The sequence below is a fragment of the Urocitellus parryii genome, chromosome 5 (assembly GCF_045843805.1).
Source record: "Urocitellus parryii isolate mUroPar1 chromosome 5, mUroPar1.hap1, whole genome shotgun sequence".
Lineage (NCBI taxonomy): Eukaryota > Metazoa > Chordata > Mammalia > Rodentia > Sciuridae > Urocitellus > Urocitellus parryii.
This window is the reverse complement of record NC_135535.1, coordinates 161349517-161377145: the sequence shown is the minus strand read 5'-3', so window position 1 is coordinate 161377145 and position 27629 is coordinate 161349517. Positions and strand designations below refer to the sequence as shown.

Sequence of the window (27629 nt, the reverse complement as noted above, 5' to 3'; positions counted from 1 at the left end):
TTGTATCAGGAAAAAAAAAAAAAAAAAAGGAGGGGGGGAGGGTGATGGGTTGTGGCTCAGAGGCAGAGCGCTTGCCTAGCATGTGTGAGGCACTGGGTTTGATCCTCAGAACCACATTAAAAAAAAAAAAAAAAAAAATTTTTTAAAAAAGATACTGTGTCTACCTATCACTAAAAAATAAATATAAAAAAGATTAAATTGAATTATCTATAATGTCATATAAATGGAATTATACAATATATATTCTTTTTTTAATTCGCTTCTTTCAGTCAATATAATTATTTAGAATTTCATCCAAGCAATACTGTATCTCTCTTTTTATTACTCACTAGTATTTCAGTGTATGGGTAAACACTCGGTTCAAGGATTCACCTGCTGGTAGAAATTTAGAACCCTTCTAGGTTTTAGTTATTAAAAACAAAGTTACCATGAACATGGGTAAGCAACTAGGAACATGTACTTTCATTTCTCTTGGGCAAAATACCTAAAGAATGGAATGGTGGGCTGGGGTTGTAGCTTGGTGGTAGAGTGTTTGCCTAGCACATGTGAAGCCCTGGATTCAATCCTCAACAACACATAAAGATAAGTAAAATAAAGGTATTGTATCCATCTACAACTACAAAAAAAAATGAAAAAAAAAAAAAGAAGAAGAAGAAGAATGGAATGGTTAGGGCCAACAGAAAATGTATGCTACTTCTTAAGATACTGTCAAATCAGGTGTACCATTTTACATTCCTATGAACAGAATGTTCCAATTCCTATACATCCTGCCCCACATCTGGTATGCGCAGATTTTAAATGTTGGACATTCTAACAGATAATGTAGTGGTATTTCATTATGCCTTTTATTTACATTTACCCAATGACTAAGGATGTTGAGCACCTTTAGTTATTTACTAACTAAACATCTTCGGTAAACATTTGAAACTTTTTTTTTTTTTTTTTTTGATACCAGGGATTTAACCCACGGGTGCTTAACCTCTAAGCACCAGCTCTTTTTGTGCTTTATTTTTGTGACAGGATCTCATTAAGTTGTTTAGGGACTAAGTTGGTAAGGCTATCTTTGAACTTGCGATCCTCCTTCCTCAGCCTTCAGAGGACTGGCATTACAGGTGTGTGCCACCATGCCCAGCAGATGTTTGAATCTTTTGCGCATTTTCAAAATCAGTTTGTTGCCAGAGAGTAGCACAAGTCTATAATCCCAGAGACAAAGGAGTCTGAGGCAGGAGCATCAAGCTCAAAGTTAGCCTCAGCAAATTAGTGAGGCCCTAAGCAACTTAGTGAGATCCTGTCTTAAAATAAAAAATAAAAAGGACTGGGGATATGGCTTGGAGGTTAAACACCCCTGGGTTCAATCCCCAGTATCAATAAACAATTAAAATCGGTTTCTCCTATGTTATTATCTAGAAATTTTATCATTTTAGATTTCACATTTAGTTCTACTAGCTAATTCTGTAGCAAAATATAAATCATTTGTTTTGTGCATGACTATCCAATTGTTGCAGCACCACTTATTTAAAAGAAGATCCTTTCTCCAATGAATATCCTGCCCTTCTATCAACAATCAGTTGTCTTGGTCTGGGGTTATGGCTCAGTGGCAGAGCACTGGCCTCGTACATGTGACCCACTGGGTTTGAGCCTCAGCACCACATAAAAATAAATAAACAAAATAAAGACATTGTGTCCGTGTCTAAAAAAAAAATTTAAAAATCAGTTATCTATTTATGTGTACGCCCATTTCTGGACTTTTTAATACTACATGAACAATCTACCTGTCAATCTTTACACTGATACTACTGTTTTGATTATGTGAGCTTTATAGTAATTCTTGAAATTAGACAATAGGTTTTTGTAGATTCCTTAGATAACCTACAGAAATGATCACATCTTCTAGAAATACCAAGTTTATTTCTTCCTTTACAATCTGGATTGTCTTATTTCTTTCTCCTTGCCTAATTACACTGCCTAGAACCTCAATTACTACTGTAAACATCTTGAACGCAAGTAATGAGAGGTAATATCTTTGAATTGTTCCTGAATTGATCGTGGAGGGGAATACTCAGTCTTTTATCCTAAAGAATGATTTTTAAGCCAGGCATGGTAGCACACACATTCAATCCCAGAGACTCGGGAGGTTGAGGCAGAAGGATCACAAATCCAAGGCGAGCATCAGCAATTCAGCGAGACCCTGTCTCGAAAAGTACAAAGGACTGAGGATGTAGCTTGATGGTAGAGCACTACTGTGTTCAATCTCCAGAATCAAAATGAAAAAGCAAAGAAATTTTACTAGGTTTTTCCCTAATGTAACCTTCATGAGGTTAAGGAAGTTCCCTTCTAATTGCTTCTAATTAGAATTCCCTTCTAATTGCTATATGCTATTTTTTGTCACAAATAGATACTGAATTTTGTCAAACGGTTTTTCTGTATTTACTGAGATGATTATACATACATACATACACACACACACAGTTAATTTTAATCTGTCAATATAGTCAATTACTCTATTTACATTGTAAATGTTAAATCTGTCCTACATTCCTGTTATACTATTTGATTCTGTAATAAATTATATATAAAGTTACAGTAGTAAAAATGTAGATAAGTCATTTCCAACTTTCACTATCAGTTTGCATTCAAAGTTGTGAAGACTTTATTGATTCTACAGTTTTCAAAAGATTTTCTTCAAATATATTTCTCACTGTATATCCATATTTTTAAAGATTTTAATACTTACTTATCAAGGAAATCTTTGTCCACTACAGCAGAGATGTCAAGAAGAGGATTTCCCATTCCAAAGAGAATATTTTCTCTAAAAACCATAAACAAAATACAAGAACAAGTTATAAATATGTAAAATACACCAAATATAAACATCTTCACTTCATCTGATAATAAATCTAACACAGCAGTTTATTAAACCTTTGCTTACCTATTACATGTAGAACATTTTAGAGGTAGTGCAAAGTAATTTTGAAAAAAGGATTTTTTTTTTTTTTTTTTTTTAATTTTGAGACACGATTCTTGCTAACTAGCCCAGGCTGGCCTTACAAGTCATAATCCTCCTGTTCTCAGCCTCCCAAATTAAGTTACTGGGATTACAAGCACGTACCACCATACCTAACACACACACAAAAAAATATTTTTTAAACTGGATGAAATAAAATATAACAAAAGAAGAAAGCAAATCATGTGATTTTTAAAAATAATATTCAACACTTAATGACTAAAGCTAATTCATTTCACTGTTCTTTTTTTTTTTAAAGGTCTACCATAACAAAGTTCTATATTCAATAAACATGACTGACAATTAACACTCTCTCTCTCACTAATAAATAAGGTCCTTAGCTACTGATGGTTATTAGGGAGTAAGCAGCAAGTCCTCTGACAGTCCAAGCAAGAGTCCTACCCTTAACTGTGAATGATTGTGATTGGGGCCTCCATGATGGACATCAGAGATGATATAATTCTCAATTTCTTCTTTAAAGAAATCTATTTTTCATAAGTAACTGCAGTAGAACTCAATGCCAAAGAAAGAAAGGACTCCACTACAAGCGATGCCTTAAACAGAAACACATAAGCAGCCAGAAATGGACCAGTGTCCACATATGCATACGTCTCATTGGGAGACTAATTTAGTTTACTCACTAAGATTTGCCTCATATACTTTTTCAGTGGTCTCCAGTTTGCTGAAAATCCCTTGCAGTTGCCTCCAAACCAGTTACCAACCTTACCATTTGGTGACTATCAATATCATCAATAGGTAATATCAATAGGAAGAGTGCCTCAGTGTTCTCTTATTAGAATGATGTTTATCCTACAATTAATAGTCTAAAATGAGTTGAAAAGATTGAATTAGTATTTCATTGACACCATAGACTAGGCAACTATGACTTAACATACATGAAGATGTTTGTCTCTTTTCTATTTAAAGAAGGCGGTGAAGGACTGGTGCTGTAGCTCAGTGGTCAAATGCTTGCCTAGCACATATGAGGCACTGGGTTCAATCCACAGCACCACATAAAAATATAAAATAAAATAAAGGTACTGTGTCCATCTACAACTTAAAAAAAATTAAAAACAAAAGAAAGTAGGGAGGGGGGACTAAAAGAGAACATATTTATTTACACATCAAGTCACATCTGTGATCAAAATAAGTCTGTCAGATAAGAAGATAAGCACTTAGAAGATAAAGTAACACTATAAACTTTACCACTACTTTCTCAGTGACTACTCTGATTTGAGCACTGTTTTAAAAACAATAAAAACTCCTAGAACCTGTTATTTTTAAAAAAAATTATAATAATGATAATGGGGAAAGTGTTTCTGAGGGCTGTCTTTTCCTTCTCATTTGCCCTTTCTAATTTTTTTTATTGTATTTATTCTAATTTGTTATATATGACAGAGGAATGCAATTCAATTCATTTGCTCTTTTTAAGTGTTTGGTTAAATGTACAGTCAGGTAACCAGCAGAATCAAACTATGGTGCATTCCCATCATGATAAAATAGTATCCTGCTGCCCATACATCAATCCCATCACCTCTGACTGGTAGCCTTGGTTTTAAGGAACATAACTATGATATTTCTTTTTAGGAAGTCCATCCTTTAAACATTTCCTGCATCCCAAAATAACTTACTATATTATATTTGAAATACCATTTAATACCTTCAATTGGAGGGAAATTCAGGAAATTTAAATCTGTTATTAGCAAGTACACTATCATTTATTGAGTATTGAGTAACGTTCTGTGGAAAAAACATGTATTTTTTTCATTCCTATTGCTGTTCTTCACTTAAAATTTACTGTTTATTTGTAAGAAGTATATACAATAAAAAATTCCTCAATTTTTACATTATTGTCAATGAACACCTCTGAAATGGAACCATAGTATAAATGGGAGAATAAAGATGTTAAGAGTAGTTAAGAAAAGCATACAGAATACAATTCAAAGGCCATGAATCTCCACTATTTCTCTCTTAAAAGTAACTTTCAATGTTGCTAATTTATCTGAGAATGAGTTTGTTTGTTTTCCAAATTGTTTGAGATTATTTGGTACAAGAAAAAATGTAGAAGAGAATTAATGATGAGGAAGCAAGATCCCTCTTTCTTTGAACACCACAAATTCTAAGTTAAGGAACAATTATTTCTTTTTAATTGAAGTAAAATTTATGTACATAAAATCAATCATTTTAATAATTTTAAAGAACACAATACAATTCAGTAACTGCCAGTATATTCAAAATGTTTCAAAATCTTGTACAATTATCGTCACCATCATTTGTGGACATATGTATGGTGCTAGGGATTAAACCTAAGACTGGCACATTCTAGGCAAGTAGTCTACATTCCCAGCCTCCAAACATTTTATTGAAGACAATTTCATCACCTTAAAAAGAAACCCCATACCCACTAAGCAGTCATTCACTTTTCCCTCCTGGCCCAGTCTCCTGGGAACCACCAATATCCTTTGTTTTTATGTATTTGCCTATTCTGCATATATCATATAAAAGGAATCATATTAATAACCTTGTGTTTATCTTGATTTATTTCATTTAGCATAATGTTTTCAAGTTTCATCTATATTGTAGCAGGTATCAGGTTTTTATTCCTTTTCACAGTATAACAACATTCCATTTATGGATATAAGCCACATATTGTTTAAACATTCATTAGTTGAAGAACATTTGGAATGTTTCCAAATGTTATAAATAATGTTATAAATAATGCAGTTTATGAACATTCACGTACTTGTGCTTTTGTATGGAAATGTTTTCATTTGTCTTTGGTATACACAGAGGAGTAAGATTGTTGGATCAATTTTGTTTTTAAATTTTTGAGGAAACACCAAAACTGTTTTCCACAGTAGCTATATCATTTTAACATTCCTATCAAGAATGTATGAGTGTTCTAATTTCTCTACATCCTTGCCAAAATTTAGTTCATTTTTTTCACTTGTGGTTTTGATTTGAACCTTTCTAATGAAAAATAAGGTTATCATCTTTTCACATGTTTATAGGCCATTTGTACATCTTTGGGGGAAATGCCTGTTTTTCTTTGCCCATTTTTTTTAATTGGGCTGATTATTTCTTCAATGTTTGTTTATTAAAGTTCTTTGCATATTCTACATGCTAGATATACCTGATAGAAAATTGCAAATATTTCTCCTATTATGTAAGTTGGTTTTGAATTTCTTTCTTTTTTTTTAATATTTATTTTTTAGTTATTGGCAGACACAACATCGTTGTTTGTATGTGGTGCTGAGGATCGCACGCACGCCAGACAAGCGTGCTACCGATTGAGCCACATCCCCAGCCCCAGGTTTTGAATTTCTTGACAGTATATATTTCTGGATTCTCAATTCTCTTATATTGATCTTAATGTCTATCTGTATGCCAGTACCACACTCATTTGATTATTGTAGTTCTGTAACAGTCTACTAAGTCACAAGCGTGAGCCCTGCAACTTTTTGGTTCTGAGAACTAAACCCACAGGCACTTTATAATATCTTCAAGTCCATTTTATTTTTATTTTGAGAAAGGGTCTTACTAAAGTGTCCCAGGCTTGACTCAAATTTGTGATCCTCCTGCCTCAGCCTCCCAAGTCACTGACTGATTACAGGTGTAGACCACTATGCCCATCTATGATCTTGGATTAATTATAAATTCTTAGATACTTCTCTTAAGTATCTTAAATACAACAGTAAAACCATATGCAAGAAAAGAAAATATAACTGGAATTTTCTGCAGCAAAGGATATTATCCAACATTGTTGGTTTTCTAGATTTTTTTTTCTATTTTAGGTCTGTTGCAATTCCATACAAATTTTAAGATCAGATTGTCTATTTCTGCAAAAAAGGATGTTGGGATTTTAACTGAAATTGCATTGAATCTGTAGGTCCATTTTTTAAGTATTATCATTTTAACAACTTTAAATTTTCCAGTTCATGAACATGGAATGTTTTCTGAGCAAATTTGTCTTCGTAGAATACGCAAGCCCTTAGTTCAATCCCATAAAAAAATTAAAAATAAATACAGACACCGAGTCTAGCTCAAACCTATTTCTTTCTTTCTTTCTTTCTTTTTTTTTTAAGTTAAACTGAGGGTTGAACCCAGGGCATTTTACCACTGAGCTATATCCCCAACCCTTTTTATTATTATTATTATTAGTTGTTCAAAACATTACATAGTTCTTGACATATTCCATACATTTGATTCAAGTGGGTTATGAACTCCCATTTTTACCCCGTATACAGACTGCAGAATCACATCAGTTACACATCCACGTTTTTACATATTGCCATACTAGTGTCTGTTGTATTCTGTTGCCTTTCCTATCCTCTACTATCCCCCCTTCCCTCCCCTCCCCTCCCATCTTCTCTCTCTACCCCATATACTGTCATTCATTTCTCTCCCTTGTTTTTTTTCCCTTTCCCCTCACTTCCTCTTATATGTAATTTTGTATAACAGTGAGGGTCTCCTTCCATTTCCATGCAATTTCCCTTCTCTCTCCCTTTCTCTCCCACCTCTCGTCCCTGTTTAATGTTAATCTTCTTCTCATGCTCTTCCTCCCTACTCTGTTCTTAGTTGCTCTCCTTATATCAAAGAAGACATTTGTCCCCAGCCCTTTTTTATTTTGAGACAAGGTTTCACTAAGTTGCTTAGGGCATTGCTAAATTGCTTAGAGCCTTGCTAAGTTATTGCTAAGTTACCGAGGCTGGCCTCAAATTTTGATACTCCTAACTCAGTCTCTCTAGTCACAGAGATAACAGGCATGCACAGTCATGCCAGGCTTCAAATCTATCATATTTCATCACATCTACCATTAATCCTAAATAATTCCAATTGCTGATGATGATCTAAGACTATCAGTTGTAAAAGGTACACCAATTACAGAGATGTTAAAATGGGAAGAAGCATGCATGCTAATTAAGATTCTGAAACATAGTATCTATTTTCCCTTATCTCTCTATCATTCTAATACATATAACCTATTTTAATCAAATTCCCTGAATGTGACTCTGCCTGCAAAGTCCTTCACCTATTTAGCCTGGAAAATTCCCAATCTTTTTTTGTTTGTTTGTTTTCTTCTTTGAGCTACTTGAGTTTGAACTCAGGAGCAATCTATCACTGAGCTATATCCTCAACCCTCATTTTATCTGAGGCAAATCTCCCTAAAGTTGCCCAGGCTGGCCTTGAATGTGTGATCCTCCTGCTTCTCTCTACTCAGAAGCCAGGATTACCAAAGTGTTGTGTTATACCTGGCCCAATGATCTTTTTTTAAATTTCTCAAAAGACACCTCACTTTGTAAATAATTTCTGACCAATTCCTACCCAAGAGCTACCACATAAAGCTGTACAAGCTGCCCTTGCACAACTCCAGAGGGTGCTGTTCCCAATGAGAGTAATGGCTCCTGGTATTGCATATCAAGCCACTGCTTCCCTCCTTCCCAAAGATTTATTCATTCTTTCCTCTCCTCAGTTCTAAAAGTTCTTTGATGAACTTTTAACTGATTTTAAGGGTTGTTTTATACTTTATTTTGATCAACTAATCTAAACCAGTTAGATACCAAAAGATAAAAGTTTTTAAAAATCTTAATTACATTTATATTCCCAAGGGCTGACATTTCCAAAACACAGGGGCTTTGAGTGATTTTGTGCTATAGGTTCGGACCGTTTTTATCAACAGACTACTACTTCTCTCAGGCTCTCATAGGTCAGGGCTGAATCTAGGGTAAAATTACATTTTAAAGGTTCCTATATGGAAGATGAAGTAACATGACACTAATTTAAGATAGGCTGGAATAAGTTAAAGATGAATACTGCACTCCCTCAAGCAATCTCTAAATGATAACACAAAGAGATATAGCTAAAAACCCAACAGAAGATGTCAAATGAAATAACTAAATGCATTCAATTAATTTTTGAAAATGTAGGAAAGAGTAAACAAAGCATGGGACAAACAGAAAACAAAAAGATGGTATAATTAAACCCTATCAAAATAATAATTACATCAACTATAAAGGATTAATCACTCCAATTAAAAGACAAAGCTACAGAGTATGGGGGGGGACTCAGTTACTATTTAGTAAAGATACACTTTAAATAGAAGGACATGGTGCGTTTGAAAATAATACATTAGAAAAAAAGATACAACATGAAAACTAATCCTAGGAAAGCTGCACTGGAGAGACAAGATCAAATGGCAGGTGCAGGTCTCTCCACTCATCAATTTGTCCCCTACTCTGCAGCAATAGATTAGGTCCTTGCCATGGTCTACAGAGCCCAGTGCTGAAGTCACCTAAGCAGAGGAAGACAGGAGGACTACCATAGAGAGGCAGGATGACCTGAAGAGAACTCAGAGATAATTGACAGAAGTCTAAGATGACAGAGAGCATATTGAAGTGAGGCACCCTAAGCCTGCCTTTCCCCAGTTTCAAATGAATACAGCTTCCTCATTATGTGAAGAAAAAAAAAAAAAGTTAGTTGCAACTAATTAATATCAGATGAGATAGACTTTATACTATGCAGTATCATCAGATATGAAGAAATTTAAGAGCATGGTGGCACATGCCAATAATCCCAGCAATTCAGGAGAACCACAAAATCAAGGCCATACAAAGGCAACTTAGAGACACCCTGACTCAAAATTATATCTAAAAAGGGCTGAGAATGTTGCTCAGTGGTAGAGCCACACCGGTTCAAGCTCAGTACTGCAAAACAAAGGGTATATGCACCAAATAAAATGGCTTCAAAACACATGGGGTGGGGGGCAGCTTGAAAAGAAATAGCTTTTTGTTTGTTTGTTTGTTTGTTTGTTTTTGGTGCCGCAGACAGAACTTGGCACATGCTAAGCATGGGCTCTACCTTTAAGTTGTATCCCCACCCCTAATTGCATAATTTTAGTTGGTTTTAACACTCCTCTCAGTAGTTGATAAAACAGGCAGATTCAAATATAGTTAAGAAACTACAAAAAAAAAAAAAAAAGAAAAAGAAACTACACCACTGTGTATTAATCCTAAAGTAATGAAAACTTCACATGGAAACCTACATATACATGTTCATAACAGATTTATTATTAACATCAAAAAACTTCAAACAACCTAAGTGAAGTGAATTGGTAACAAACTATGATACACTACAACTTGACAATAAAAAGGAATAAATTACAATACATCTTAGATGAATCTTAAGGGCATTGTACTGAGTAACAAAAATGTAGCATCTATGGGTTACATATTTTATGATTCCACTAAATAATCTCAAAGTAAGAAAATCACAGAAATGGAAAATAGATCAGAAGATGCCAAGACTCAAGATTTGGGGGAAAACATAACCATAAAGGGAAAACATGGAGGAATTTCCTTGTGGACTGATTGTGCACCCTGATTGTGATAATAATTAGAGAAACCTGGACATGATAAAATTTTGTAGAACCATACGTAACTACCTAGATAAGAGTTTACAAAAACTGGTTAAATTCTAATAAGGAATATATTCAAATTATTAGTATTATACAAACAGTAACTTCCTGGTTTTGGTAACATATTATGGTTATGTAAGATATATCCTTGGGAAGTTGTATAAAGAGTACACAGGAACTTCTGTACTATTTTTGCAATTTCTAGTGAGTCAAAGTATTTCAAAAGAAAAGGCTGGGGAAAGGACATGAAAACAGATATAAAAAATGTTTAGGGTCTCAGGACACAGCTCAGTGGTAGAGCATTTGCTTAATAGGCATAAGGCCCTGTGTTTCATCCCCAGAACCACAGGAGAAAAACGTTTAAAAAGCAATTAGGGTGGCCTGGGTATGTAGCCCAGCTGTACAGTGCTTGCCTAGCATGTATGAGGCCCCGAGTTCAATCCCCAGCACCCCCCAACACACACACACACACACACAAAAGAAGCAGCAAAGAGCGTGGCAGGTACAGTGGTACATGCCTGTAATCCTAGAGATTTGGGAAGCTGAAGCAGGAGAATCTCAAATTGGAGGCCAGCTTTGGCAACTGAGCAAAAACCTGTCTCAAAATTAAAAGGGTGGTGGGGGGACTGGAGATACAACTCAGTAGTAGAGTGCCCCTGTATTCAATCCCAAAAATAAAAAAACAAATAGGATGACATCACTGAGAAAGGCCCTTTGAGGACTCCCAAGAATCTTCTCTTTAAAAGCAATAAAAACAGTGGCTAATAATAATGATAATGTTCTTTTCTAGTACTCTCTTAATCAAAGGCTTCAAACAAACAATTTGAGGAGCACTAAATCAAAAACTCGACTGAGCTGGGCATGGTGGCACAAACCCATCCCAGCAACTCAGGAGGCCAAGGCAAGACGATTCCAAGTTCAAGACCAGCTGCAATAACTTAGCTGTCTTAAAAAAAGGGGAAGGGGGATTGTGGATGTAGCTCAGTGTATCAGAGCACCCTTCAATTCAATACACATTATGCGCGCGCACACACACGCACTCGCACACGCACACGCACACACACACAAGATGGTGAGAGCTACTCAGAAGAGGCCAACAGAAGGGAAGATGGTTTTCATTTTAAACGGACATGTGCAGACTAGCTGGAGTCAGTCTCCAAGGAGATTATCTATGATAACAGATTTCTTTTGAGGAAATCAATTTTGTTGTTTTTGTTTTTCCAAATTTTGCTTCAGTTAGATGTGGGGGAAAAGAAGAGGCTATGGAAATGCATCTGATTTCAGATATGAGATAATGGAAGGGAACCACCAAGATATGAAAAGCTCACCATTGCCAGGCACATAGATTAATATGTGCATCTAAAGAAGAATTGCGGGACTGGGGATGTGGCTCAGGCAGTAGCGTGCTCGCCTGGCATGCATGCGGCCCGGGTTCGATCCTCAGCACCACATACAAACAAAGATGTTGTGTCCGCCGAGAACTAAAAAAAACAAATATTAAAAAATTCCCTCTCTCTCTCTCTCTAAAAAAATAAAATAAAATAAATAAATAAAAATAAAGAAGAATTGCTGTTTTCTCGAAAATAAATCAAGTCATGCTGGGAATTCCCTCTGCAAGGATCTAGCCTGACAGTCCTACAAATGCACATGTTTGTCTCTCTTTTGGTAGAGTTTATTACAGTATTAATATAGTTTTAATAAGCAAGTATGTTTAGGTTGCAAAACTGACAGCTTTATAGAATTAAATCACAAAAATTCTAAATCTGAAGAAAATGAAAGACTGTGTAAAGATAGTTGCATCTTGGTAAGAATAGCAAACTTTGTAGGATTCCTTTTTTTTTTTTTTTTTTTTTTTTTTTGGTACCACGGATTGACCCCAGAGGTGCTTATCCACTGAACCACATCCCCAGGCAAATTGCTGAGGCTGCCTTTGAACATGCAATCCTCCTGCCTCAGCCTTACAGGCCTGAGCCACTGAGCCCAGACAAGCTTTGTAGCATCCTAACTTGCCTCATTCCCACCCTCCTCTCCTCAGCTCCATGGCAGACTTGAAAAGCAACAGCCTTCAAACAGTGGAACAGAGATGCCTAATCACAACTGAAGGGATGAAAAAAGGGTTGCAACTCTTTTAAAGCCCCATTTTCAGGGAATTTTCATTATTTCAGCTGACTGGCAGTTCCCTGAAAATCTCCACTCCCAAAGTTTCCCATTATTTGAGCTGATTCAGACTTTACCCAATGCGAACAGCCTTTTCTCCAAGGTTTTTGTCAAAAACAATCAGCTGCAAGGGTTTAACATCCCAGCTGCCTGAAACTATGGGAGCAAACAACAAGCTAACTAAAAACATAAAAGGAAAACTGGAGGAATAAAATATACACCAGAGGTTTTTAAAAGTTCTGAATATTCCTGAGAATACTGAAGGCCTCATGCCTGTGCCCAAGACTGCAGGCATGCTCAGGAACAACCTTGGAAGGCCTAAAGTAATCACCTCTGACTGAAAACCAGGCTTTGCATAAGCAGAAGAAAAGTTTATGGCAAGAGTTATAAGCCTGGCTGAGTGTTTAAGATGTGCCCCAACAAATACATACAGCCTCTCAGCAAAGACTGGGAGACAATAACAAGTATTAACAAGATAGTGAAGAAACTGGAATCCTCATATATTGCTGCAGGTAATGTAAAATGAAGTACCCACTTTGGGAAATGGTTGGACAGTTTTTCAAAAGAGTAAACATAAAAGTACCATATGACAATCCTACTCCTAGTAAAAATAAAAACATGACAATACAAAAACTCGTATGAGTGTTTACACTACCATATTCGTAATAACCAAAAAGTGATAATAACCCAAATATCTATTAGCTGATAAATGCATAAAATATGGAATATCTGTAAAACGAAATACTAGTTAACCATAATAAGCAATGCAACACTGAGGAACACTGAAAAAATTACACTCAGTGAAAAATGACAAGCACAAATGATCAAATATTACCTAATTTTACTCTTTTTTGGCGGGGAAAGAACGGGGGATTGAACCCAGGGAAGCTTTACAACTAAACTACATAGATCCCCACTCCTTTTTTCCAGTTGTTGATGGACCTTTATTTTATTCATTTATTTATATGCAGTGCTGAGAATCGAACCCAGAGCCTCACACTTTCAAGGCAAGTGCTCTAACACTGAACCACAATCCCAGCCCTACCCCAACCTTAGCCCCCCAGCCCTGCCCCACCCCTAACCCCCCCAGCCCTGTACCACCCCTAGCCCCCCAGCCCTTTTTTTATTTTTCATTTTGAGACAGGGTCTTGCTAAGGTAAGGAAGCCAGCCTTGAACTTGTCATCTTTCTGCCTTATCTTGAGTTGCTAGAACTACAGGTGAGTACCTCCATACCCAGCTACATGATTCTATTCATGAAATGACAAGAAAAGGCAAATGGATGGAGGCAAAAAAGCAGAATAGTGGCTGCCAGAGAACTGGGGGTGACCAGATAGGTAGAGTGACTGCTAACAGTTATGAAGTTTTGTTTTGGAGTGATGCAAATGTTCTGAAATTAAAGGTACTGGTTATCCTACAACATTGTGAGTATAACACAAACTACCAAACTCTCCAGTTTAAAATGGTATATATACTATACACCCCCTGATGACCATGAAATTAAATTGAATAACAATTTTCAAAACTAGAAAAACCCCAAATATTACAAAATTAAACAACGAACATATAAAGGACCTGTGGATCAGAAAAACTACAATGGAAATCGTAAAGTAATTTGAAGTGAATACATTAAAACGTGTTTTGTTTTTTGTATTGTTTGTTGTTTGTGGTACTGGGGATTAACTTGGAGCGCTTTGCCACTGAACTGCATCCCCAGCCCTTTGTATTTTGTATTATTTAAACACAGTCTAAGTTGCCAAGGCTGGCTTTGAACTTGTGATCCTCCTGCCTCAACCTCCTAAATTGCTGGAATTACAGGTGTGTGCCACACACTCTGCTTAGAGAGAAACATTTTTATCTGAACACATATCACAAAATAAGAAAAGTTTAAAATCAGTAAACTTCTAACTCAAGAAAACTAAAACGGTCAAATTAAGCTAAATTCAAATGCTAATACTTACTCAAATCCACACAAAAACATATAAGTATGTTCATAGTAGACAAAAAACAGAAATAACCAATGTCCATCAACAAAATTGATGTTATACACATATACTGGAATATTACTCAGCAATGAAAAAAGACACACTCTGACACACATCAAAATGCCTAAACCTCAAAATTATCATGCTGAACAAAAATAATCAAACACAAATTGTCCTTACCATATGATTCCATCATTTATATGAAGTGCTAGAACAGGTAAAACTAATTAATGATAACAAGTCAGAAAATGGTTGCTTAGGTGGGGAGGGAACATGACTAACTACAATGAGACAGGAAGGAACTTTGTGGGGAGATAAACACACTATATATCCAGAGCTGAGTGTGGTTTACACAAGTAAGTTTATTACCAAAATTCAGTGAGGTGGGCTGAGGACATAGCTTGTAAGTAGGTACTCCTTATCATGTCTGAGGCCCTGGGTTAAATCCCCAGGACCACCAAAAAGAAAAGAAAAAAAAAATCAGTGAGATAAGGATCTATGGTTTATATATATATATATATATATATATATATATATATATATATACACACACACACATATATATATATAAATATATAATATTAATATTTATAATATATAATTATATATAAACACACACACACACACACACACACACACTTTGGGCATTAAAAAATTAAAAAGTGAATAGATAAGAGTAATGTGTATGAAGTCCCTTAACTGGATAAAGCCAATCCTATTTCCATCTGCATCCTAACCACTATCACTTCTTGCATATTCAAATATATTTTATCTTCTCCCTCTGGTTCAGTATATCTTTTCACATTTTATTAGGTCATTTTTTTAGCATACAAACTAGGTTTAGCCAGATGCAGCTATAATACCAGCTACTCAGGAGACTGAGGCAGGAGGATCACAAGTTAGAGGCCAGCCTGGGAAACTCAGTGTGACCTTCTCTCAAAATAAAACATAAAAAAATAAAAAGGACTGGAGATATAACTCAGTGGTAAAGTGCCCTTGGGTTTAATCTCCAGTACTGAAAAATAAAATGTTTAAATTTCAGCCCCTCTGCCCCCAAAATTTCAACCCAACATATAGTTCCAACTACCATTATTTCCCTGCTCTCCTTTAAAGCAATACATCCAAAAAGTTACAAATTCCCACTTAAATAGCAATTTCCCCTAAACTTATTCACTTAAAATTCAACATTCAGGAACAAATGAATGACATGAAGACTAACTCAGCTATTTTCAGCATTTTTATCTGTTCTCTTTTAAATCCTCCCAACAACTGAGTAGGGTAGGTATTGTTGTTATCTCTGTTAACAGACAAGAAAACAACAGAAACAGCAAAGTTATATAACCTTCTAAAAGCAAGATAGCAAATAAATTATTTCAAACTTCAGAATACTGTGCCTTCTTGTACAATATACTAGACACTTAAAACTCCCTCTTAATACAAAAATGTCTGACCAGTGAAAAAAATCCAAATCTAGCCAAAATAGTTTCCTTTTTTTAAGGTCCCTATTTCACATAACAGTTCAACAACTAAAACCTATTATAACAATATGCTATGTAAGTAGGTGGCTAGCTAATTTATTATCTGAATAGGACACTTTTAAGAATAAATGAAGTTATTAATATCATGTCTGGATATCAGGCATGACCAAGACTGTCTGGGGCAAAGAGACATATGGTCATCCCATTTAAAAGCTGGCTTTTCTATTTAAAAATCCATACTTATGTTTTATTACTATATTCTCAAAAATAACAATTTAAAACTAAGATGCCATAAAGAGATAAAGAGGCATGACTACTAACAAATGTTGCAAGAAAGTGTTAACATTCAAACAGTCATTTTGCTTCCAGTTTTATCTTTTAACAGTTCAATTTAAATGTAGCAATACTGTGGATGGAAAAATTTGGAGTTAGAAAACCTTGTATGTGTTTTCAAACAAAGATGACCTATTTATAAATATGAACATTAACAGCTGACAACACTGCACATAAGGATTCCTGTTTTAGTTCTTCAAAATATTTCACAAATGAAATAATTTCATTTATTTTAGAAGCTCAACTAAGAATTTCAAAACATAAAAAAGTTTGTGCAGGGGCTGGGGATGTGGCTCAAGTGGTAGCGCGCTCCCCTGGCATGCCTGCGGCCTGGGTTCGATCCTCAGCACCACATACAAACAAAGATGTTGTGTCCGCTGATAACTAAAAAAATAAATATTAAAAAAATTCTCTCTCTCTCTCTCTCCCTCTCTCACTAAAAAAAAAAAAAAAAAAAAAAAAAAAAAAAAAAAGGTTTGTGCAATAATCCGAAATTTACAATTCTCCAAAAAAAAAAAAAAACCTACAGGTCCTGAAATGAGTTTAAAAAATTTGTTTAAATGCTCCCAAGGAAACAACAAAGAAAGACAGTTTCAAACAGCCTGATTTTAGTCTTCATATAAATGTTCTCCATCTGAGTGGCTTGGCAGAGTCTATTGGACACACCTCAAAAAGTCTTTGACTGTTAGAGGAAAAATACCCCAAGACCCCACCCATGGACCACATAAATTTTCCAGTGTAGGCCTTTTTAAAGGGACCTTTAAAAAACCACACAGAAGTGGTTCCAGAATCATCATGTAGGGCACAGTCATATGCAGAGTCCCAGAATAGTCTTAGAGCAAACCCAACCAGTCTGGGCAGGCCAAAGAGTAGGGCTCTTTAGCTCTATAGCAAACACTCCTTTTCCCAAAAGCATTTGTCCAATCTTCCCTGTCACAACCTGAGCTGTAAGCAATGTCCAAAACCAGTCTAGACACGGATGTTAAGAAAACAAGGTAATATTCAGAGGAAGATTTTTAAATAGTGTTGCTTATTCAAAACTACTCAAAGTAGGAGCCTGATATCTTTTTTTTTTTTTTTTTTTTTTTTTTTTTTGTAGTGGGGATTAAACCCAGGGGTGTTTTACCACTAAGATACATCCCCATCTCTTTTTATATTTTTTTTAAAGAGAGAGAGAGAGAGAGAGAGAGAGAGAGAGAGTTTTTTAATATTTATTTTTTAGTTTTTGGTGGACACAACATCTATTTTTTTTTAATGTGGTGCTGAGGATCGAACCAGTGCCCTGCGCATGCCAGGTAAGCGTGCTACCGTTGGAGCCACATCCCCAGCCCCTTTATATTTTTTTTAATATTTATTTTTTAGTTGTAGTTGGACACAATACCTTTATTTATTTATTTTTATGTGGTGCTGAGGATTGAACCCAGGCCCTTACACGAACTAGGCCACAACCGCTGAGCCACAGCCCCAGCCCATTTTAATATTTTTGAGACAGGGACTTGCTAACTTGCTCAGGCTGCCTTCAAACTTGCAGTTCTCCTGCCTCAGCCTCCCAAGTTGGGAAGATGTAAATTCTATCTTATACTATGTTACTTCCGTTTGGACATAGGTCCAGTATAAAGAAAAAAATTAAAACACTGTTAGATCCTCTTCCAGTCTAATATTCTTTATTTTCCTATGTCTATGAATTTAACTCAAGTTTCAACTTTGTTACTGGGTCAATTAAAAATGACAAAAGTGGGCTGTGAATGTAGTTCAGTGATAAAGGGCTTATTTAGTATTTGGGAGGCCCTAGGTTCAAACCCTGGCATCAAAAAAAAAAAAAAAAAGAAAGAAAGAAAAGAAAAAAAAGCATCAATTTATCAAGCATATTCTATAATCTCCGGAATGAAGACTAGTTGGAATCTGCTTTACATAACAAAGGGCAAAAGTTGTTCATTAGGGTCAGGGCTCAGTGGTAGAGTGCTTGCTTAGCACTCCTACCATATGTGAGGCACCGAGTTCAATCATCAGCACCAAATAAAAATAAATAAAATAAAGGTACCGTGTCCATCTACAATTAAAAAATGTGTTAAAAAAAGTTGTTTACCAAGAATAATTGGTTTTAGAGTCTGGAAATTTAGACTTGTCCATCAATAATAATATAGTAGTGTAAAATACAAATGATAAAGATTATCTCCAGCAAAATTATTCAAAGATCTTCAGTTAAAAAAAAGAAAAAGAAAGGCTGGGGATGTGGCTCAAGTGGTAGCGCGCTCGTCTGGCATGCACGTGGCGCTGGGTTCGATCCTCAGCACCACGTACGAATAAAGATGTTGAGTTCACCGGAAAAAAAATTAAAAATAAATATTAAAAATTCTCTTTCTCTAAAAAAAAAAAAAAGAAAAAGGAAGGAAGGAAGGAAGAAAAAAGTTCTTGTCTAAAATCATCAAGAAGTCTTAGCCCAGTGCAGAGGCACACGCCTGTAATCCCCAGCAGCTTGGGAGGCTAATGCAGGAGGATTGAGAGTTCAAAGCCAGCCTCAGCAACTTAGCAAGGGCCTAAGCAACTTAGCAAGGGCCTAAGCAAATGAGCAAGACCCTGTTTCTAATTAAAAAAGTAAAAAGAGCTAGGGTTGTGGCTCAGTGGTTAAACATTCCTGAGTTCATTCCCAGTACCAAAAAAAAAAAAAAAAGTTTTGATAGTTAAATGCTACACAAGAAAGGATACTGAATGAGGTACCTAGAGATCTATTTCTAGTTAAGATTTCCAACTATTTATGTGAACTTGAACAAAGCACAATATATCTGGGCTTTAGCATCTTCAACTGTAAAGCAAGGGAATTAGGTAAATTTGTTTCCCATTTAAAAACTTACACATTTTTTTTTAAAGTGGGTGTTCTTTTTTTTGTGGGGGGGGGAGAAAGATTTCTTTTAGTTCATAGCTTCAGTCTAAAGTAGGCTAGCTCCACTGCTTTGGGCTTCTGGTGAAGTAGAATGTCATGGTGGAAGGGCATAGCAGAGCATAGCCAATCACCTCAAGGCAGTCAGGAAGCAGAAAGAATCAAAGTGCTTTGGGGGGTGGGGTAGGACATTTATTCTTATGTAAAGTACAAAAAGAAAAACAGCAATCACCCAAGTTCTCACTTTTCAAAATCAATCACTTAATATTTTGACCTATTTGCTTTGATCCTTTTTTCTGTTAGCATCTTCTTGTTGTTGTTGTTTTGTTTTAATTAGTTATACATGACATTAGAAAAGATTTATGCATGAAAATGTTTTTAATAAGACTGACTATATTCCATTTGTAAAATGCCTTAAAACTTAAAAGCATATTTAAACTTACCAAGTAGGATACATGAGTATCACACTAAGTTATTTCATTACAATTTTAAACTTACCCAACAACACTGTAGGATACATGAGTATCACACTAAGTTATCTCATTACAATCTCCAGAGAAGAAAAGAAATGGAATCAATAACACTAAAAAAGGCCCTCAATTATGATCCTAACCCGTTGACAATTGGTGTAATTTCCCATCCTATATTTGTTCATAGTGATTTCATTGCAAAGAGTCGAACATTACTATATTTAGCTACATTTTAAGAGTGGTATAAAAGCAAGAACATTGGACATGAAGTCAGATTCTGATAACTTGTGACTACTATTTTCACCAGTAAAAGGGTTGGTAATATCTAACTTGGGGGCTACTATTAGACTGAGCACAAAATGGGAATATGCCTAACATTATGATTGATAAAACTAAAGATAAGACAAAACTGCATTAAGTACAGTCCATACTGGGAACTTTCAAAACTGTCACTATATAGTCACTTCACGTTGCACAGTCTTCCTTCCTACTCCTAAACCTAAGTTACCAAGTTCCTTGTAGGACCAAAGAAAGGAAAGCAAGAGAGTCACTATTGATCTCTCACAATATATGTTATAATTTTGTTCTTAATAGAAGCATCTTTTTCAGGAAATTTAAGTAATATATTGTTTTTATAAAGGTATCATGCAGAGCACTCGATTACAGAGATCTGGATTTAATTCTTAACCTTACCACTAACTAATTTGCACACAGGACTCAAACTTCTCTTGGTCTCAATTCTTTGGTGAAAAATGTAGTAGATGGTTTAGGTAACTACTGAAAAAGCTCTTTTTCAAGGCACATCACTATAGCTCAAGACTTCATAAAATGCAGATTAACATCAGAAGAAGTAAGCATAAATGAACTTTATTATCAGTTACCTAGCTTTTCAAAATAACTGTTAACTTTTAGATTAGTCTTGAAAAGAACCACCATTCAACCCCTACATTAAAAGATACATACTGCTAGCAAAGCATATTGGCACACACATATAATCTTAGCTACTAAGGAGGCTGATAGGAAATTGCTGATTTTAGGCCAGTCTGGGCAACTTAGAGAGATCCTGTCACAAAATAAAAAATACTGGGGATTGTAGTTCAGTAGTAGAGAGTCCCTGGGTTTAACTCCCAATACCAAGGAGGGGAAAAAAAAAAAAATGAATCCACATAAGAACTGATTCTTTTTTTTTTTTATATTTTATTTATTTTTTAGTTTTTGGCGGACACAACATCTTTGTTTGTATGTGGTGCTGAGGATTGAACCCGGGCCGCACGCATGCCAGGCAAGCGCGCTACTGCTTGAGCCACATCCCCAGCCCAAGAACAGATTCTTAAAAGAGAAAGCATTTGACCAGCACACCTAATTAGCAGCAGTCTGTGTTGATGGAAATGCAAGAAGGAGTAGAGAAAAGGGGTTTTAACTCAGTATAACAGTAATATCCTAATTCATCCTAAAACACTGGTAGATTTAAAAGCTAGATTTACATGCCCCAATGTAACTTACTGTGAAACCTTCCCATATGGGTTTCCAAATTACAGCACCTGAGTTTCCCCTTCTGCATAAAAAGATAAGTATTCCTTGTATATGTTAGTACAGAACTATGCAACTGAAGTAATAGTGTCTAACTTCAATGCCATTAGATCTTGCTTTATCTAACCTGAGGATTAAGTTTTCAGCCATCTCTTAAATATCAGTGTCATCAAAATTACCATTGAGAATCTATTGAATTAATTACCACAACTTACGCCCCTGGATGCTCAAAACCCTCAAATGAACTTATTTCTCTTATTTATGCTGGGCCTCCCTTTCTTTGGGGCAATGAAAGACCAAGGTCTTTCATTAACAGGCAGGTCAAACACTGGGTAGGTAAAGCAATTTATCTCTTTTAGTGAACAGTTGAATTTGCAACAGTTAAACATTAAGTCAAGGCTACATGCAAAAAATGGACAAGCCCGTTATAATATCATTAACCATAAAAAAATCCTCAAAAATTCAAAAGTACGATTGCTTGCGTTATATGCCTATTATCTCACAAAACTCATTTCACTTGTGACTCTCCAATAAAAGTAGGTAAACAGATGGTACCTTCGAGAACCATCCGGTACTAATTCCGGACACAAGCAAACATTTTGGGGACACTCAATTTCGCAACTTGGATGCAACCAACATGCAGAGAGAGGTCAAGTTTGAGGGTCTGCTCATGGCCAACCAATAAGTTCTGTCAGAAGGCATGACACACAGGCAAGGTAACACATTGTGTATGTCAGGTTCCCTCAGGCCCTGGGTTACGGGGGGAGGAGGGGCAAACTACATTTGTCATGAGAAATCCACTGTACATATAAGCAGGCTTCAAACCCTGGAATCTGAGCGAGGGTCACCTCAACCAAGCGGCGACTTTCAGGACACCACCGTGTGCCAGAGACCCAAAAACTTCTGGGGAAAACAGAAATGCACTAATGAAAAGTGCGGAGAAAGCGCCAACAAGAGGGGGGTGGGCGGCAAAAAAAACCTCCAGATCACCCAGGAGAAGGGGCAACTGTTCTCGGGAGGTCGGGATGCTAAAGCCCAGCCAGGACGCAGTTTAAGCAGCCGCCCGCTCATTACCTGACCGACATGACTTCGTCTTCCTGCCCCCACACCACCGCGCTCGCTCCGATGCTCTGCGTCCTCTGGGGCAGCTGCAGGTACCACAGCAACTGCTCCTTTGCTCAGGCACTCCGCGACCCAGAGCGCGTCCTCACACACCCCGCGCGCGGGCGGCCCCAGGCGAGCTGGCCTCGCGCGTTGATTGGCGGCGGGCGGAGGGAGGGCGTATGCTCCGCCCCCGGCCGACGGCTGGAGTCTGTCCCTGGGCGCCGCGGGCCACGGCAGACAGCCCGAGCGGCTCGTGCCGGCTCCCAGGCGCGCGGGCTCGCTGGCTGGCCAGCGGGCTGGCTAGCGGGCGTGGTGGCCATCTTGAGTCCGGGTAACAGCGTCGGCCGCCCCACGGGGCACGAGGTTGGGTGCCCGCCTCAAAAATGGCCGCGCCGCTGGCAAGTGGCTTCGCAGTCACATGGCCATGGTCTACCTCGGCAAGCTCAGGTCTCTTTAACTGTACGGGGGTAAGGGAGGCTGTCAGGGCAAATCGCGATAGGGTTTAACCACCTGAAAAATCCATCTGCAGAAGTAACGTAACCGCCTGGGAAACCTCAACTCTGGGGAAAATCGAACTCATAGCAATAGCAGCAGGACGTACTAAATTCCAATTTGCAGGGTTTAGCGGTCAATTGCTGGTCTGATGGTCGGTCCCGTATGTTCTCGAACTTAAACACGCATTTTAGTTAATATGGAAGTACCTAGGGTTCTAAACTGAATGAGAATCTAGATGGATGAGACCCGAACACATGGTATTCTCAGCGTGTTCCCAGGTGATCCACGTAGGCACATAAAGTTTTACACCCTCTGGTCAAAGTAACACCACTGTACCCTGTTTGCCACACTTTCCTCAAAAGTATGCAGGTTATAAAAACAAGCCATAGATAAAAGATCAGATCAGGAGGTACCCTAACTCCTAACTCTAACCTTAAAATTCAATGCGGCTAAAGGATTAAGAAATTGTTTTTTATTTATTTTTTTTAATTTTTTTAGTTGCAGATGAACAAAATACCTTTATTTATTTACTTATTTATTTTTTTATGTGGTGCTGGGGATCAAACCCAGTGCCTCATGCGTGCTAAGCAAGCGCTCTACCACTGAGTTACAACCCCAGTCCCAGGATTAAGAAATTGTGAACCACTAATAAAAATATTTTTTAAATAGGAAAATTAATTCTAACTTTGGGAATATTAAGAGAGGGGGAAATTAGTAAATGCTTTATGTCCCAAATAGCTTTTCTTTATTTCTTCTTTGTTCTCTAAATTTAAACATTTATATTATTAGCAGTAACATTCATTTACTGATCATAGAGGATAATGATTTATTTCATATCTCTGAAATACATCAAAAATAAACCAAACACCATGATATAGTAAAATGTTGCTGATGGGTCCAGATGCATTGGCAGCATGCCTGAAATCTCACCACCAATTTGTGATGCTGAGGCAGGAGAATCACAAGTTTAAGGCTGCCTCATCAACTTAGGTAGGCCCTAAGCAAATTAGCAACATCCTGTCTCAAAATACAAAATAAGGGTTGGGGTTGTGGCTCAGTTAAAGTGCCTCTGGATTCAATCCAGAGTACTCCCCAAAAAATAAAATTGTTGCTGCTGGAACTGAAAAAGTAAATTATAATATATTTAATGTTAAAACTGAAGCTATGTGCTTTTCTGCTGGGGTTCAAAAAACATACCCAAATGTGAAGGCCTCAGAAGCAAAGTTTCCCTCTGACCTCCTACTTTCTTGATCTACACCCACCCACAATCCCACTTAAGGCAGGAAGCAGAAACTAGAAATTCTCAGGCAGGTCATAGAATCACTTTCCCCAAACAAGCTACAAGCCTAAAAATAAATCTTCCCCTGCCTTTCTGTCTTGGAGTTGGCCACAAAGAAATTCTCTGACCTACCTTGTCTGATAGTAGATTAAAAAGACCACCATTTAAGAAAAGGTGCTGCCCTATCCCCAGGAGGAAGGCAGGCTACAGGGGGAGGACAAGAAGAATCTGGTCAGATCTTGCTAAGTTTTCCCACTTAAGTCTATTAGCATTAAATCATATCCTTTTTGTCCACTTGTATTTCTACACAGTAATTAGACATAAGCATTAAATGGATAGTTCACTCTAGGTCTTTGGGTCTTCATTCTTACGGTTTCCATGTCACCTAAAACTACTATCAAAAATATAAAAAAAAAAATTGTTATGCTCTTCTCTTAACTGTTGTGCAAGAAAAGGATCAACACATTTTCCTTCCCTACATTCCATTAAATACAATTTTATTGTTTTGATTGGACTGTTCCCCCCCACACACTACTAGGGATTAAAACTAGGAGTGCTCTACCACTGAGCCACATCCCCAGCCCTTTTATTTATTTATTTATTTTTATTTTGAGGCAGGATCTTGCTAAATTGCCCAAGCTGTCCTCAAACTTACAATCCTCCTGCCCCAGCTTCTGGAGTCAGTGACTGGGAAGGCATGCACCACCTCACCAGCTATATTTTGCTTTTTAACCATTGAAATTTTAACATCCAAACTAGAATAATGTAAGTATAAACATTTACCAATATTTTCAAGACTTAGAACCAAAAAAAGAACATAAAACATCTCTATAATAAGTTTTCTATTGATTTATGTTGAAATAATATTTTGAATATACTGGATTAGAAAAATATATTAAGGTTAAACTGTTTCTTTTTTAATGTGACTACTAGAAATTTTAAATCATATCTTGCATTATATTTATTCCAGATAGTACTGTTCTGTAGTCTTAAATTATCATTCATTTTTTTAACCTATCATTGCTCCTGTAACAGAATAATTACATTCACATAATGAAATTAGTAAAACGGACAATTTATACAAATCTGCTTTTCCTGGTAGCCATCTAAAAACATCAAATATTCCAAAAGGTTGCAAGTTTCTTTTTTTATTCATCTCAATTAGTTATACATGACAGCAGAATGCATTTCATTTCATTGTACACAAATGGAGCACAACTTTTCATTTCTGATTGTAGTCACACCATTTGTGCAATTATACATGTACCTAGGGTAATGATGTCCTTCTCATTCCACCATTTTTCCTATCCCCATGCCTGCTCCATTCCCTCCCTCCCCTTTGCCCAATCCAAAGTTGCAACTTTCTTTAGAAAGCACTGTTTTTAGGCTTAAGACTTATTCTCTTTAATTTGGGAAATGTCTATCTAGAGTGATTCATGATGTATTCAGTCCACAAGTAAAGTCCATTAAAACACTGGGCTATACTTGCAATCATGAGACTTTGACCAAATGTACAGAAGCAGAAGGAAGGGTTCCTCTGGATTAAACTGAATCCAAAGCACAGATGCAGATGTATAGCAATTTTAAGTGGTGGAGATACCAATTCAATAGATTCCCTCCTCCTCTTGCAGAAAATGTTAATAATTAATCCACATGGACTAAAATCAAGCCAGGAATAATCCTTAGGAGTATAAAATCTAAGTTAAATTTTAATATGGGGCACAGTATAATGTAAAGCAGTGCTTCTCAAACTTTAATATGCACAAAATCATTTGGGGAATCTTGTTAAAATGCAGGTTTGATTCAGTAGGAGTCAGTGGCTAAACTTTTGCTTGTTTTGTTGTTTGTTTTGTACTGCAATTTAAGCCATGGGGGACTCTGACCACTAAGCTACATCAAAGTCCTTTTTTTATTTATTTTGAGACAGGGTCCCTCTAAATTGCTGAAGGTTTTGCTAAGGTCACTGCAGCTGTATTTGAACTACAAACTTCCAGCCTCAGCCTTCTAAATCAATGAGATTACAGGTATGTGGCAGCCTGCCTCCAGCACCACCATATCCACCAAGTTTTGTATTTCTTTATGTTCCAAAGTCTGGCCAACTGCTTCTGATCTGTGGGTCAGAATGAGTAGAAACCTATCAGGGTCTGTGACCCTGATCTGGTTCTTAACCTGTCTGACCCCAAGTTTAACCAGTTTAACCATTATATACTTTTTAGGCCATAGCAAAGATTAAAATTTAATTAACTGAGTAAAGTGTCTGTCTAATGGAGTCCATAGAAAATAACATAATTATTATCACACTAGTTAAAATTACATCTCTGGGAAGCATGATACTAAAACTGACATGAACTTGGTCTTCTGTAAAATCAAATGTGCTTTTGTTCATGCTTAACATACAATGGTAATTCATACTTTTTATTTTTAGCATTAAGATTGAAAAAAATTTGGGCTGGGAATGTAGCTCAGTGGTAGAGCACTTGCCTAGTATCTCAATGCCCTGAGCCAGCATTGGGGGAAAAATAAATAAATAAATTTAAAACCTTAATTTTGCTACCAAACAGCTGATTTTAATTTAGTTTTTTTTTTTAACAAATATACTAAATTCTAACATGTAGGTCTGCAACATTCAAATATTTAATCAAACTGAAGTCAAATCAAAGATTTTTTTTACAAATTCATTTTTGATAAGTGACCCTTTGCATTTAACTTAATCAAAACTTTTTTTTAATTAAAATCACAACATTCAAAAAGCTTATTCTTTTTGTTGTTGTTGTTGTTTTTAAATATTTATTTATTTTAGTTTTCGGAGGACACAACATCTTTGTTTGTATGTGGTGCTGAGGATCGAACCCTGGCCTCACGCATGCCAGGCGAGCGCGCTACCGCTTAAGCCACATCCCCAACCCCAAAAGCTTATTCTTTTAAAAATGCATTTAGATACAAGTCATTTCTGCAAATATAAACACAAAAATATTTCAACAAACAGGACTTGTGTGATTGTTCTTTCAGAGTCAGTGATGTAGGGACCCAAAGTAAAGATACATTTTTCCAGATAAAGGCAGTTCTTTTGATTCACAGAGGCTTCACAGTAATTCTTACTCTTTTTCTAGGTTTTCTGTATTCCTTCTTTCACTTAGTCATTCTCAGTATGAGAAACTGATGTGACTCCCATTTTTGAGAAACCAGTTTCTACCTGACGGCCTGTCCAGAGGGAGGGGACATGACCCTTGTCCTTGGAAAGACCCACAGACTACTCCTAGGCACATATCCACCCTACTGAGTTATTTGTCTGTAAATAACAGGAGAGATCTGTGCGCCAGGTGTCCTGGACTCAGTTACCATAGGTGAGGAACCATAGCAACCCCCTAGCAACCACCAATCAGCATGAAAATATCTGAAATGCCAGGTGACCCACCCAGTAGTTTTGGTAATTGATAACATGATTAGGCAACCCTCCAAGTTTAACCAATCAGTTCAAATGTATCCACCTCTTGAACCAACCAA

The 27629-nt window shown here is 36.6% G+C and overlaps 1 protein-coding gene across 2 annotated transcripts in view; it reads right to left on the bottom strand.

Moving 5' to 3' along the window:
• Positions 1-27629, bottom strand: part of Adk (adenosine kinase) — a 468242-nt gene that overhangs the window by 420418 nt on the left and 20195 nt on the right. The window contains exons 1-2 of one of the 2 annotated variants that reach the window (XM_026390232.2): positions 22322-22431; positions 2735-2809 (exon numbers count right to left, since the gene is read on the bottom strand). In XM_026390232.2, coding sequence (XP_026246017.1) covers positions 2735-2809; positions 22322-22332 — 86 coding nt within the window. In that variant the 5' untranslated portion in view covers positions 22333-22431. Of the gene's footprint in view, positions 1-2734; positions 2810-22321; positions 22432-27629 lie in introns of those variants that run through there. The other variant, XM_026390231.2, reaches the window with a different exon arrangement.